Here is a 15,880-nt window from a genome sequence, read left to right as displayed (position 1 = left end):
TTCAGCTCTGGAAGACATTGGAATTCTGGCCAAATAGCAGAGCCAGACCTTGCTGAACACCTCAAGCATTCAGCTGAAACCCCAAAAAGGCCATGCCTTGCGAATAGGGGTACCTTAATTTGCCCCAAACTAAGCCTCAACAGGATCAAGCAGATCTGTGAGTAAATTAACTGCCTGCCAGCACAAGACTAGACACTCCTCAAGGAAGACAAAATCCAGACTGTCACAACAGCATCAACAATGTCCAGCACACAATAAAAGACTACTGGGTGTCCAGACAAGAAAATGTGACACAAAACAAGCAATCAAAACAGATCTAAGAATTGATATAAATGTTGGAAGTCGCAGACAAGTACTTTAAAAGTTAATATGTTCAAAATATTAAAATGACACTGAACAAGTGAGGAATCTCAGAAGAAAAACTAAAAAGTTAACATTCTATAGCTGAAAAGTACATTCTGAAATGAAAAATTCACTGGATGAGCTTAACATACCGGACACTGGAGAAGAAAAGATCAATGAACTTGAGAACAGGTTGATATAAACTATCCAAAAAAAGCATAGAGGAAACTAAAAAAACAGTTGCCAGACTTGATGTGATAATATCAAGTGTCTAACATGTATAGTTGGAATTCAAAAGGAGAGGAAGACTGGGCCAGAAAAATACATATTTGGAGAATTAAAAGCTGAAAAATTTCCAAATTTCATTTAAGAAATCTATAACCCATAGATCCAAGAAACTCAAACTGCAAACAGGATAAATATTAAGGAAACCACACCTATGCACCTAATAGATTGCTGAAAAATAGGAAACTTTAAAAGCTGTTGGAGAAAAAAGGGAACAATGATGAGAAGAAATACATGACTAGAAAAAAATGCAATCAAGAAGACAGTCTTAGATATCTTTGAATTGCTAAAGTAAAAATACTGCCAAACTAAAATTCTATATCCAGTGAAAATATTCTTCAAAACGAGTGAAATAGTCATTTTTGGATATGTGAAAGTTGAGAAAATATGCTGTCAAGACCTGCACTGCAAAAAGTGGAAATTCTTCACACTGAAGGTACATGACACCTGGATATATCTACATGAAAGAAAGAAAAATGCCAGAAATGGTAAATAAAAATTATGTATTTTCTAATTTCTTAGATTATTCAAAATCCAATTGACTGTTGAGAATGTGTTTAACCAAAAACAATTTAAAACAAAAAGTAAAAAATTGTATGATTTAGGACATGTAGAGTAAAATATACGATAATTATAGCACCGTATAGAAAGACAAATAGAAGTATTTTTTTTTTTTCCCCCAGAGAGGGTATCACTCTGTCTCCTAGGCTGGATTGCAGTGGTGTAATCTTGGCTCACTGCAGCCTCATCCCAGTCTCAAGCGATCCTCCTGCCTCAGCCTCCCAAGTAGCTGGGACCACAGGGAAGTGCCACCACACACAGCTAATTTTTTGTAGAGACGGGGTTTTGCCATATTGCCCAAGGTGATCTTAAGCTGAGCTCAAGTGATCTGCCTGCCTTAGCCTCCCAAAGTGCTGGGATTACAGGCATGAGCCACTGTGCATAGCAGAAGTATACTTTTATCAGGTGTATACATTATACAATTAGTGGTGTGTTATTAATTTTAGATAAGAATGCATATCCTTATGGTAACTACTAAAAACAAGTAAAAGGTACCGCTGTAAAGCCAACAGAAGAGATGAAATGGAATACTAAAAAATAATTCAAATAAGGCAGAAAAAGAGAAACAGATGGGACAAAATAAGTGAGAAAATAACCATGATCATATACTCCAACCCAACCGTAGCAATAATTATATTTACATACAAGTGGATTAAGCACCACCAACTTAAAAGCAAAGATCATCAGATTCAATAAAAAGCTTCAACAAGGTTTACAAGAGCTTTATCCAAATATAAAGATACCAATAGGTTATACATAAAAATGGAAAAAGACATACCATGAGAATATTAATAAAAGATTTCAAGACAAGTATTAGAGATAGATATTTTATAACAATGTTTAGTTAATGAGAACATATCAATTCTAAATGTATATGCACCTAATTCCTGAGTTTTAAGATACATAAAAGACAGTGGAGAACTAAGGTGAGACAAACTCACAATCATAGTTGAAGACTGAGTAGACAAAATCAGAAAGGATGTAAGGGATATTCAGTGGCATTACCAACCACTGATCTGACATTTATAGAACAACTACACCCCTAAACTGCAGAATACTCATTCTTTTTATGTGCAACCAGAATATTTACCAAAATAGGCCAACAATATGCTTGCCCATAAAACAAGTCTCAAAAAATTTAAAAAGATTAAAATATTACTGAGTATGATCTCTGACAACAGTGGAATTTTAGAAATAGTAACATATAGAAATAAATAGCAATTAACTATTACATCTTTTGGTAGATGGAAAAATTATATTTGGAAATTAGTCCATATGTCAGTGAAAAAAAAATCACAGGGAAATTAGGACATTTTTTGAGCCAAAAGATCACTCAAGTAACCAAATTTGTCACATGCAGCTAAAGAGGTGTGTTGAGTGAAATTCTAAATACTCATTTTTGAAGCTGGGTTTAAAATCAATGATCCACAAAGGACTAGGGAAAAAGAGCAAATTAATACCTAAGTAAGCAGATGCAAGGAAAGTGAAAATCAATGAAACAGAAAAAGGAGAGGCCAGGCGCGGTGGTTCATGCCTGTAATCCCAACTACTCAGGAGCCTGAGGCAGGCGTTATCACTTGAACCTGGGAGGCAGAGGTTGCAGTGAGCCAAGATCGCACCATTTCACTCCAGCCTGGGCAGCAGCGAGACAGAGTCTCAATAAATAAATAAATAAATACTAAATAATTAATAGAAAAATGACAAACATTAGAGAAAAATCAATGAAATTAAATGTTCTTCAAACAAATTTAATTTATAAACTTCTAGTTAGATAAGAACTAAAGAACACAAGGTTCAGGTAACAAGAAAGGAAAGAGAGACTCCATGACATATTACAGACATTTTAACGCAAATACTATAAACTTTTATACCAATACATTTCACAACTTACTGGAACATACGAAGTCCTTAAAGATGCAAACTACTGAAACTACTAGAGGTAGAAAATCTATAGTTCCTTGAGATAAAAAATAAAGACATTTAACATCGTATTGATAGCCACTGTAATAGGTAAGAAAAAGAAAAGACAAAAACAACTGGAAGGAAGAAGTAAAACTGCCTGTATTCACCAATGACATGATTGTGTACTTAAAATCCTAAGGAATCTGCCAAAAAAAAAAAAAAAAATTGCCAGAATAGGTGAGTTTAGCAAGTTCACAGTATCCAAATTCTATACACTAAAAGTAATTGTATTTTCATATAGAATAAATCACTGCAAGATGAACTTTTTGAAAGTATCATTTACAGTACCAAAAAAATGCTTAGGGACAGATTTAAAACAGATGTCCAAGCCTCTACAGTGAAACTACAAAACAATGTGGAAAGAGTAGATCTAAGTAAATGAATAGACATTTTACATGCATGGATTGGAAGATTGAATATTTTTAAGATGTCAGTTCTTCACAAATTGATTTTTAGATTCAGCACAATAATTCTAGCTGATTTTTGGGATAGAAACTGACATGCTCAGAGGACTGATGTATCTGACTTCTAGACTTCCTGCATAGTCCTGACTTACCATTTTTCGACTAGATGGTAGTACAAGAGTGATACACATTCAGTAGAAAGCCTACTTTGAATTTTGTTCTTTTCCCTGGCTAGTAATGTGCCCATACAATACTCAATCTTGCAACGCTGGGCAGCAGCAGCAAGCCCGTAGCTCCGTCAGCCACAGCATCAGGAGGGTAAAAACCGATTCTTACTCTTTGTGAAGAACACTATTCCTGCTAAACCATCGTTTCGATGCCCTTAGTGCCTTCAACCAATGCTTCTACTCAAGCCTAATCAGTAGGGAAACTGATAATCCTGTTGCTGTAGTATTCCCCATCATGCCGCAATTTTAGTGCAATGCTTCAAACATTCTTCAGGCCCAGTGCACGCTTTCAGCTGTGTACGTTAATAGTGAGTAGCTATACAATCATTCTGTTTTTTGCTTTCAGTTTAGTATTCAATAAATTAGATGAGATATTCAGTACTTTACAATAAAAAAGCCTTTGTGTTAGATGATTTTGCCCAACTATAGGCTACTGTGTCATGAGTACATTTAAGGTAGGCTAGGCTAAGCTATGATGTAGGTTAAGGTGTATTAAATGCACTTTTGACTTAAATACAGTATTTTCAACTTATGTTGCGTTTATTACGATGTAATCCCAACTTAAGTCAAGGAGCATCTATGCAGCTACAGTAATTCAAGGCAGTGTGGTATGACTGCAAGGATGGACAAACATTTCAATGTAACAAAACAAAGTCCAGAAACAGATCCACCATTATGGTTAATTGATTTTTTACTAATTGGCAAGGTAATTTAATGAGGAAAGGATAATTCTTTCAATAAACAGTGTTACAATGACTGGATACTTGTATGGGGGGAAAAAAAGAACCCTGATCCATAATTCACAACACACGTATCAATTCAAGATAGATCACAAATATAAAAATATAAAGTTTATATAATAAAGCAGAATATCTGAAATCTTGGGGTTAAATTGAATAGGAGAGAAAAAATATCAAACATAAAAGAAAAAATAAATTTGACCTTGTCAAAATTTAAAACTTCTATTCATCAAAAGGCATAAAGAAAATAGTCAAGCCACAGACTAGGTGTAATATTCTCAATACACATATCTGACGAGAGACTTGCATCTAGAATGTATAAAGAATTTCTATGACCCAATTATAGCTATCAGGGATATACAAATTAAAACCAAAATGAAACATCACTACACACCCATTGGAATGGTAAAAAAGGTAAAATACTGTCAACACCAATATTTGTAAAGATAGGAGGTACCAGAACTCTCATTCATTATATTCATAAATTGACAAATATAAAAACTGCTATAGGTAGGGCAGTCTTCCTTAGAAAGGGACTGTGGGCATGACAGAGATCAATATTAATCTGTCCATTATATTCCTTAACTGTAAAATGGAGACCATATGTTCCACCAGCTTCACTTGGTAATTATGATATATGGCCATTAAGAGACTCAAATGACTCCATTTCATCAATTAATACGCCCTGTCAATTCTACTTCTAAGGTATCCCATGTTCTATCCAATTTCATACCACTATCATAATTTAAGTGTTCATAACTCTCTATAATATTTCAATAATCTAACTGGTCTCAGTGCCTATAGTAGAAATTGCGGATTGGCTCACCCAATTTCTGTTCCCTAGGAAGGCTGAGAAGCTTTAAAAAAAACTTCATTTCCCTAACTCCCTTGCAGCTGGAGTTCCACCTGCAAGTAGCCAGAACTTGGAAGTAAGTTAATTTGGTTCTGGCAAGTAGATGCACTTCCACAAGATTTGGAAGGTGACAGTGATGTAGAGGCCAGCGTCTTGTCCCTTCTGTTGCTTCTGTTTACAAGGGAAGTCATGGAAATATGGCCTCCATTCCTCACTGTTCCATTTCTCATTCTCCAAACAACTAAGCAGTTGTAGTGATTCTTGATTGGAGCTTCCTTCTTGCTGGATCACAGGTACATGAATATATTCTTGAACACAGAGTTGAAAATCAGTTGTCAATAAAGTTTGAAAAAAGACATTCGTTGTTTCTTACCATCTCCCTTTAAGGTAGAAAAAGAAAATCTCACCATTTCTACTTTGTAAGTAGGAAAACTAGGACTCTAAATAAGCTCAAAACATACACACACCCAGCTCAGTAAGACCACCAAAAAGGGGTACAGGTCTTTCCATTCTGGTGAAAACTAAACCCTTGTTTGATGAAGTCTCCACATGGTATTCAGTTTCTAGTACTAGAATAACATGTAGCTGACATCTGCACTACTGAAGCCATTTTGTTTGGATCACCAGAGTTTAGGTAAGACTACAGCATAATGGAAAAGAAAAAATATTAAAAGAAAAAATTATTTTGATATTCCTATAGTTTTTAATCTACTAAGTAAAAAAGCAAGGTGTAGAACACTGTATATGCTATGCTATCATTTGTGTAGGAAATTATTTAAAAATAGGAATTTGAATAGGACTTAAAAATCCCTGGAAAGATTCATAAGAAATGAGTATCATGAATTTTTTCTGAGGGGAACCAAGTAGCTAGGACAATGGTGGAAGGGTGACTTTAGTCTTTACCTTACGTACATTAGAATTTTGAACTGTGACTATATTAACTATTTAATAAACAAAACACATATAATAATAAAAAAAAAGATGCAATGAGAAAGCCTGAAAACAGAACAATTGTTACACACAAAAGAATCAAAGTTTTGTGCATTTTATTTAATAAATTTAGGCCATAAAATATTGTAACTTAAATCTCTTCTATACACTATATATTCATATAACCTTGGTGGCCTTGTTGGCCTGGAGTAAATGCTTACTAGGAAGTTTTTCCATGGCTTCTTTTTAAAATCCTCAGTTATCGTCTCCTTTTTAAATAAGGATTGTATCTGCAAAGAAAGAAATGGGGTTAAATGATATTTAGATAAGGGACGGTATTTCTTTTGAAGGTAATGGACTTTCAAACTGTAGTCACACTTTGGCAAATAGGATGGGAATGACAATTTTGTCCTTAGGATCAGATATTAAGCACTGACATTTTTATTTTCATTTATCCCTTTGATGTTGCTTTGATGAAAATATGGTAAAAACAAACAAAAAAATCAACAATAACAAAAATCCTGTAAAGCTTTAAAATAATTAATGAAAACAGTTTAAAAATGAAGGTATGTTTACACTTCTTTCTGTATGGCTTCAAAGATCCCCATTCCTCCCCATAATAAAAGCATATCATTTGCACAAAAGAGCATAATCTACTTAAATGTGATTAGCACTTTACAACATTTTCTCCTACAGCAGTTAAACAAATATGGCTGAACAACCCATCTCATTTGACTAATGAAAAACCAGTATTGTTTGTCAACATTTTTTTTTTGAGATGGAGTCTCTCTCTGGAGTGCAGCGGCACGATCTTGGCTCACTGCAGCCTCCGCCTCCCAGGTTCAAGTGATTCTCCTGCCTCAGCCTCCTGAGTAGCTGGGATTACAGGTGCATGCCACCACGCCTGGCCAAGTTTTGTATTTTTAGTAGAGATGGGGTTTCTCCATGCTGGCCAGGCTGGTCTTGAACTCCTGACCTCATAATCCGCCCACCTCAGCCTCCTAAAGTGCTGGGATTACCCGGCCTGTTTGTCAACATTTTTACCAGCAATTTGTCAATTATGAAATTAGAGAATCAATCTAATTGGCTGCAAAATAGACTGAAAAATAAAGAATTTCTTCATTCTGTCTTCTCCCCTAGCTGATATCTACCTCTAATATAGTATTTTATTGGTATTTCAGAGGCAATTATTGTAATAGGTTTGTTAGGCCTGCAGGAATGCTGAAAATATATTAAATCAGAATTAAATTATAATCACAAAGTACAACTCTAAAACCTCCCACAAAAACCTGCTTTGAAACTTTAATCCAGCCTTTTGTTTTTATGCATGTGCCAATTAAAACTAAACAAATGGTCTGGCATTTTACTTAATTCAAAACTCAATTGTAATTCTACTCACAGCTGAAAAATCTCACAAATCTATACAACAATTTCACACAACTCAGGAACTGTCTTTTTGCCTGAATGCCCCCATACAAATTTTAAGTATCTTATAACTTAACCCCAAATCTTGATGCTATATCCAATAAACCCAACTGAGAAGTGCTTAAGTAATAAAAATAAACACTTGTGTTAGGTGAAGGGACTAGGTGTCTATGAGGACAGAAGAAACAAATTCTTAATTTTTATGAACAGAACTAAATTTTATATACATCTCTCAAAGGTACATGAGAAAGCTGAATCAAACTTTACCTAAAAAGATCATCAGCAAGAGACTCTTCTTTTGCATGTTGATTCTGTACCTGTCAAAATTAACATAATTTCAAACATTTGCTCAGTGGTGAATATATAGTTAATGAATTGCTATAGTGATAAGTCACTGTCATCTTAGAGATTTCCACATCCTGGAGGTCATCAAGTCTATGAGTTCTTGCCTCTACAATATTTCATTCAACCGATCCTCTATATTTTCACTCCATGCTAAGATTATTACAAAAGAGCTCTAATTAAACAGCTTTCTCCCACCAATCTCCACTCAAAGACAACCAATAGTATATTGCTAGCTTGCTGAGTTTTTAAACACTCTTTCCAGCAAAACCCTTTTACTAAATGAGATTTCAGTGCTCGGGGGTCAGACCACTGATGAGACTAAGAGGGCAACATTTACCCCACCTTCAACTAGAGCAGCTCCACAGTTAAAGGGGTTCCTGTGTTCTTGGTCCCAAATCAGGGCTTAGAAGCTGCTGCTAAATTACCTCTCCTCTGAAGTCCTTTTAAATACAAACTCACTAAACTCCTACAGCATCTTACAGGGTCAGAATCAAAAACTCCCTGTGCTGAGTGCATCTTCCTAAAGTCCAGCTATGCCCCTATCATATGCCATTTGAAACCCTTCGTGACTTCTCCCACTTACCAAGGAAAACACAAACCCTTGCATTTGACCCGCTGAAATGTGCAAGTCTCTTCATAACCTGTTTCCATTTTACTTTCCTAACCACTTCTCAGCCTCCTCTTCATGGACTGTGTATGCCAGTTAAAAGTGAATCACACAAAAAAGAAAAAACCAAAACCAAAACAAAACCCCAGAATCATCTCCTAATAAATATCTTGTGACCTTCTATCTGCTTTTGTTCATGTTTCTCCCTCTGCCAAGGAAGTTAATTCCTTTTTTTCCCTCTTCCCACATGTAACCATCTTTAAAGGTATATTCATTCAATACTTACTTAGTGCCTACTATGTTTCAAGGAACATGTTCTTCCCCTCTTTAGCAAAGGCTTCCTGATCCCTTTCTTTTAAAAATAATGCCTGCTATGAAGAACTTTCCCAAAACTTCAGCTACAGAATTCCCAGGATGCTTATCAATGTCTACCTTCTGTTATAATTATTTATATTTGCACCCTATCCTCTCTAAAAGACCAGAAGTTCCTTAAATACAGATGAAGTCCTGACTTAATGTTTTTGATAGTTTCTTGGAAACTGCAACTGTAAGTGAAATGACATACAGCAGTTCCTTGAATCATGTTGTTTTGTTGTAACGAGAAAAAATACTGGTTATGTCATTTCGCTTAAAGTTGCAGTTTCCAAAAACCTATTGACAATATTAAGGACTTAACTGTGTTTATTTTTACTGTTACTAACTTACATTTGAATGCTCCCAGATACTATCTTAAACTCTCTATGTGTGTGTGTATGTGTATATATATACATAAAATCTCACTTAATCTTCATGTAACTTCATTACTGTTATACTATTATCTCAGTTTTAACCAATGAGGTAACAGAGACTTAGGTTAGGTAAACCTGCAGAAGATAGCGGAACTCAGATGGAATAGCTGGGATTTGACCAGGCCTACCTTATTAAAAGCACCAGCTCTTAACCAGGCTGCCTCAGGACTTCTGAATCTCTAGAGGAAGCCTACAAGAGTGACTTGCAGGGATTCAATCTTACAGACTGATTTTTCTATCATATAGTGAAACAAAATTACATCTTATCTTTTCATATTTTCTAATAGGGATAGCAAAACATAAATGGGAAGACATAATTTTAATAAAACAGCCGTCAAAATAACTACTGATATCATTTTTCTAAATAGAGGTTTCCTGGGGAATAATTTTAAAGTTGTAGCATAGTAAAGAAAAACCAGTGAGGAGAAAGCAGTTTTATTTCATATATTTTAGTAAAAACATATAAAATAGTATTAAGAAACAGAAATGCCTCATATTACTGGCATTTTTCAGAGGTCTGAGATAACTACTACTCACAGTCTTTCAAATTCAAATCAGGTTGGATACAGTTCAAGTAATTTTTATGTTTGATGTACATAATAAAAATATCCTAAATTCAAGGGAACTTAAGGAACTGATGCAGTGATTATGAAAATTAAGACTGGTGGGTCTGCAGCAGAGGTAGAGAAAGAAGGGATAAAAAAGAAAAATAGGAAGGGAATATAGAAAAAGAATAGCTGCAGCAAACAGGGAAATGAGATGGCAGTACAGAACATTTACGTAAATAAGCAGTAGCCACGCAGCAAAAGAAAGTCAAGTCTGTTATAGAGTAAATCCTATCAATAGCAACTAAAATGATTCTAGCAAAAAGAGAAGTGATTTGGTGAAATCATCTAGAACACAATCCATCTAATTCCTAATGAAATAAGCAAAAAATAGAAAAAAGTCAGCAACTGTATGATGTATCATCATTCTCTCAACTTCTCCCATCTAAAAGTAATAAAATAAAACTCAACAGTGTTAATTAATCAAGGGGAAGAGTTTAAGTCATGTCATACACTTAAAAAGTGCAGCTGTGCAAAGAGCCAAATGATTCTGATGCAACTGATTCCTAATACTGTCTCAATCCATTAAAAGTGCTACACAACTGGTCAAACCTGAGGATTCTTACTAATGCCCCAAATTTGGGGAAAAGGTAGCCTGAACAGGGAAAACAATTACCAGCGGGCTGCTGGGAAGGGACTAATGGTGTAGAAGGTGAAGAAGCAGGGCTGACACTGACCAAACGCATAGGCTCCAAGGATCCCTAACAAATTAGGTAAACCTACTAATGCTAGGTTATTCTCTTTTAGATAGGGCACACTCCCTGGTATAGGACATTTAATTAAAATCCCAGGAGACAGCTAGACCAAGCTGCACACAGCTCCAGCTGAGCCTTTCCTCTCCCAGATTCAATGTCTCAGACAACAGAAACTAGATGGGACATGCCATGTGCCACTGACTGTTTCAGCATGATGCCATACTGACAGTGAGGCATGAGGGAATTCTCTTAATTTTTATTTTATTTATCATTATTATTTTTGAGATGTGGTCTTGCTCTGTCACCCAGGCTGAAGTGCAGGGGCTCAATCATGGCTCACTGCAACCTTGACCTTCCAGGCTCAAGCAATCTTCCCACCTCAGCCTCCTGAGTAGCTGGGACTATGGGCACATGCACTACCATGCCCAGCTAATTTGTTGTGTTTTTTTGTTTGTTTTTTTAATTTTCATTTATTAATTTTTTTGTAGAGACAGGGCCTCAAGATGTTGTGCAGGCTAGTCTTGAACTCCCGGGTTCAAGTGATCCTCCCGCTCCCAAAGTGCTGGGGTTATAGTCATCAGCCACACCATTGTGCCTGGCTGAATTCTGTTCTTATGGGCAAGATAAGAATGTTAGAATAATTTTGATTATACTCAATTTCTGTCTCGCAAACTGGCTTCTGAATGTAATCCCTGCATAAGATGGCATCTGATCCTTTATGTAGCAAACAGAATATCTGGATAAGACATTTCCCTTTACTCAAGTGAAGACGAAAAACAGGAAAGCTACTCCATCTACTAGAGGAAAAAAAAAAAGGGATATTGGAACAGAACATGCAAAAAACAGATAAAGAACCTAATCTGCAGGAAATAATAATCCACGAATAAAAAGTAAAATAGAAACATGAAAGCAATGAAATACTGACAAAAAATCAGATAATAGAACAATGAAATGAAAAAAGAACAAATGCTAAGTAAAAGAATCATAATACCAGCCTTTCAGAATTAAATAAGAAATAGCTAACACTTTCCACTGTTATAAATGATTTATATGTAGTATCTGATTTAATCCTCATATGTCTGTGAAATAAAGATACTATTATTATTCTCATTCTGCACAGATGGAAACAGAGACATTAAGTAATTTGCCTAAGGTCACATACTTGGTGAGAAACATTACAGACACACCTGAAATGTAAATTTTTCATACAGTGAAAGAGCCTAAGAAAACCACAGTGAATGCAGAAAAAATAGATGTGGACGACAAAGGTAATCCAATAAAAGGATAGTTATGTCTTAAATATAGAGAGCCCACCAAATATAAAATATTTAAAATATGTAATAGAAAAAAGTTCCTTGAGAAAGAGAATTACACCTGCAAATCAAAACAGCATACTGTATGTCAGGAAAAACTAATGGAGAATGATCAACACTGAGATGTATTCTGAGTGTTACTGGCTTTCAAGCTTAAGAAAGATGACTCTGGTCATGCATGCAAGTCACCTAAAAAGGAGAAAAATAGGACTGGCATAAGGTAAGGGAGGCTAGGTGGGAGGAAGTACTAATAATGTCCTCACTTTTCACTGTAGGGAGCCAACAAATAATTGTATGTGAAGTTAAATATGAAGTTTGAAACAACTACCAATTCCGACTTACAATGATTTTTATAGTTTTCCTCCTTAATATTAGACAGATCTCACAAAATAAAATATCTTGGAGGGAAGAAACATTTATAGAAATTCAGCTATGCCTTCAGTTTAACTTCCTCCTATCAATGTCTCTCCCTTCCTTCCCAGTCTGTCCCTGCCTCTCACTACTCCTCAGTGAAGAGATGTCTGGAATATTGTTCACTTAACTGTTTAAACAGGTAATTTCTGGGCTTTAGGTTTTCACATCTTCATTCTTTGTGTACTGCCATATTCTGTGGAATGCACGTTACAAAATAATAAAGCCAATTATTCTTTCAAAAAAGAGAAGGAGAAAAGATGTGATTTCCATTCTTTCATTTTTTAAAAATAAGTATCCTGAGTGACCTTAACAACTCTACTTTCATAAGTGACTTTCCTAAATAACCCTTATTTTAAAATAACTGATAAAAAAGCATTTTTAAAAGTGAATTACACTATACCCACTATAAAGCAAAATAAGGAACCCTGAGAGGTTAGCAAGGACCACAGTCAGCTTTTGCCTTGCCCTATGAGTATCTGCAAGTCATGAAAAACCTGAACTCTGCTTTAATGTCTATGTGGGGTATGAGTGATATGAAAGAAAACCCAAGATGGTGACTTCAATAAAAGACCCAGCACTAAAGGAAGAAAGAGAAATAAACCTTACAACACAGGAGGAGCTAGCAAAGAAACTTGCCCATCTTCATTCTGGCACTTAGTGAAGGAAAGAAATAAAAATCTCATTTGAAGTTTCTAATGATAAGCTGGCCTTCATTCACTCCGGCTTCTGGTCCAAATATTAATACATACTAACTGTCTGGGTGATTCAAAGAATCACAAGAAGAGATTTTAATTTAAAGTGGTCTCATATTGGTAGAAGACTCGAAGACAGAAAACACACCTTTTCTAGAGGAAATAAATCTGAACTTAAGACTCAAGAAAACCCTACAGATCGAGTTCCAAAGAAAACAATCAGTTCATATTCAAAAATCACAAAGCACAAACCTGAAAACAAGGTACCATAAGAGCAGAAAACAAATCAAACATTTTAGGTAATGGTATCATTAGGCAAAGAATATAAAAGGGGAAGCTTGAAAAATAGCAAGGAACAAGAAGATTTAGAAAGAAACAAAACAGACTTCCAGTAATGAAAAAATAAATGAATGGATGCAATGCCAACTAGAGCTGAAGACAGAAGGAGTAAATTGGAAGATGATCTGCAGCAGTTGCCAAAAATATAACCCAGAGAAACAAAGAAATGAAATACACAGGAAAGGCAAATGGAAAAGAAAATTTAACTTACGTTAAATTGGAATTCCAGAAGGAGATAATGGGGAAAACAGCAAAAAGGTAACTAATATTCAAGAAAATGAATGAGAAATTTTCAGAATTGTTGAAACACAATCCCCAGATTTAAAAAGGCAAGTCCCTTGACATACACTTAAGTGATATATTTGTAATATCCTCCACATTCTTTTAGTTTCCCTTAAATTTTTGTGGCTTTTATCTCCCCTTTTTCATTAGGATGTAAACTGAATTTCTTAGGTCTCACTTTTTTTTTTTTTTTAACAAAAATAAATTTAGTATTCTTTTAAAGAAGTGTTACGGAAGGGTATAGATTAATGCTCTGTAACTCAGGAATTTTCCTGAACGAATGACTTTATGTCACTTATTTCGATTTGTTTTTAAGAAAAATTTGCTTGAAGGCCACCATAATGGATCAAAGTGCAATTTAAACAAGTTTCTGGGCCTCACTTCCTACTAACCTCCATTTCCTGCCTTAGCCACTCTTCTAGTTCTGTATTCTTTCGAGCATGATGAGCTATTAGATCTGATCCTCCAATGATGTGTGGAAGTTTTCCTGCTCCAGGATATGTGACCTATTGAATAATAAAAGTAGTACAGTAAAACATATTAACAAACAAAAATGACCATTTTTAAAAAAAGATTAAAAAGCAAAGATGGTAAATCATGCATAAATGCCAAAGATGTTTATATTCTACAAATAAAAGTGAGAGCAGTAACTCTGTTCTAAACCCATCTATTTTTGCCCTTATCTTTTATAGCTATTACTATATACAGATCTGGACATGTCATGGGATTTATGTATTAAAAATAATTTAACACTTTTAATTTGGAGTTTTTATTTTAAAATGGCCTTACCTTATCATTTAACAATTAAAGCAACTCAAGATGAACACAAACACTACAATTCAAAGCACTGTATTTTGTTCTAATGACTTCAAAGCTTAAGCTCTAATATTGATGAAAATTTAAATCTTTTTCAAAACTTTCCAGGTCACAGAGTCCAAGCAGGAGACAGATGTTGGGGATGCCAACAATTTATACTTTTAATTGATATTTTAATTGTTTACAAGAGGTGCTTTAAGAAAAGAAAATTCCATGTGAAAATGCCCATCAAGATCATTGTTAATACTTGTTATTAGTTAATAACATTGTTAATAGTAACAGTTCCTTAATATTTGTAACATGCTTTTAAAATTCCAATATATGAAGTAGAAAGAGAATTTTAAATTTATTTTCACCCCTAAGCAGTATTTTAAAAGTTTAAAAAACGCCATGTCATTGATTTGGAGGGTTGTTTGTTTTGAGACAGGGTCTCACTCTGTCACCTAGGCTGAAGAGTGCAGTGTGAGGAGAGAGAAAATCACCTGGTGAACATGGAATAGGCAGGCCCCAGAGACAAAACTTCTTCTCTGAGCAATTTAGAAGGGGGCAAAGACCAACCGGTGACCATCAAACAGGCTAACCGGAGGCAAAACTCCTTATCTGGGGAATTCAGAAGTAATCAAACTTCCCTAGTATCTAAAGTCAGCTTCTGATTCTAGGCCTCTTTCAACTTTTATAAGTAACTAAAATTTTTATACATCTCTGGAATGCCATGCTGAAACTCACTGTACAATCCCAAGCTCCCACCTTAAGGTCCATAAATGCTCCTAAGGACAATCCGCCACGGTGTGTTGCTCAGTGCTCTCGCTGAGGCGCCCCTCTGCATTCTTCTGCAGTGTTCTTCCTTTCTAATAAACTTTCCTTTTCCAAATCTATACTGTTGTCGGTAAATTCTTTTTACCCACCCGCGAGTTGACCACTTCCTGGTGCTGGGGCTCTGATACCTGGCCCAGCACAGTGGTGTAATCTTGGCTCACTGCAACCTCCGCCTCCTGGGCTCAAACGATCCTCCAACTTCAGCCTCCTGAGTACCTGGGACTATAGGCAGACATCACCATGCCTAGCTAATTTTTATATATTTTTTTGTAGAGATAGGGTTTCACCATATTGCCCAGGCTGGTCTCAAACTCCTGGGCTCAAGCCATCCACCTGCCTTGGCCTCCCAAAGTGCTGGCATTACAGGTGTGAGCGACCAGGCCCAGCATTATTTGGAGATGTAAAGAACTCAGACAAATTCCTGCATTAATATCAACCC

General features: G+C 35.5%; 1 protein-coding gene across 5 annotated transcripts in view; it reads right to left on the bottom strand.

Moving 5' to 3' along the window:
• Positions 1-4,295: 4,295 nt before the first annotated feature.
• The window catches only part of NBN (nibrin), a 52,007-nt gene continuing 40,422 nt past the window's right edge, over positions 4,296-15,880 (bottom strand). For 2 of the 5 annotated variants that reach the window (XM_003268277.3, XM_030795431.1), the window contains exons 14-16: positions 14,202-14,315; positions 7,997-8,046; positions 4,450-6,594 (exon numbers count right to left, since the gene is read on the bottom strand). In XM_003268277.3, the coding sequence (XP_003268325.2) occupies positions 6,564-6,594; positions 7,997-8,046; positions 14,202-14,315 (195 nt within the window). In that variant the 3' untranslated portion in view covers positions 4,450-6,563. Of the gene's footprint in view, positions 6,595-7,996; positions 8,047-12,898; positions 13,790-14,201; positions 14,316-15,880 lie in introns of those variants that run through there. The other 3 variants (XM_030795428.1, XM_030795429.1, XM_030795430.1) reach the window with 3 other exon arrangements.

This window comes from Nomascus leucogenys, chromosome 16 (assembly GCF_006542625.1).
Source record: "Nomascus leucogenys isolate Asia chromosome 16, Asia_NLE_v1, whole genome shotgun sequence".
NCBI lineage: Eukaryota > Metazoa > Chordata > Mammalia > Primates > Hylobatidae > Nomascus > Nomascus leucogenys.
The sequence above is the reverse complement of the archived record's forward strand: the minus strand, read 5'-3'. Positions and strand labels throughout refer to the sequence as shown.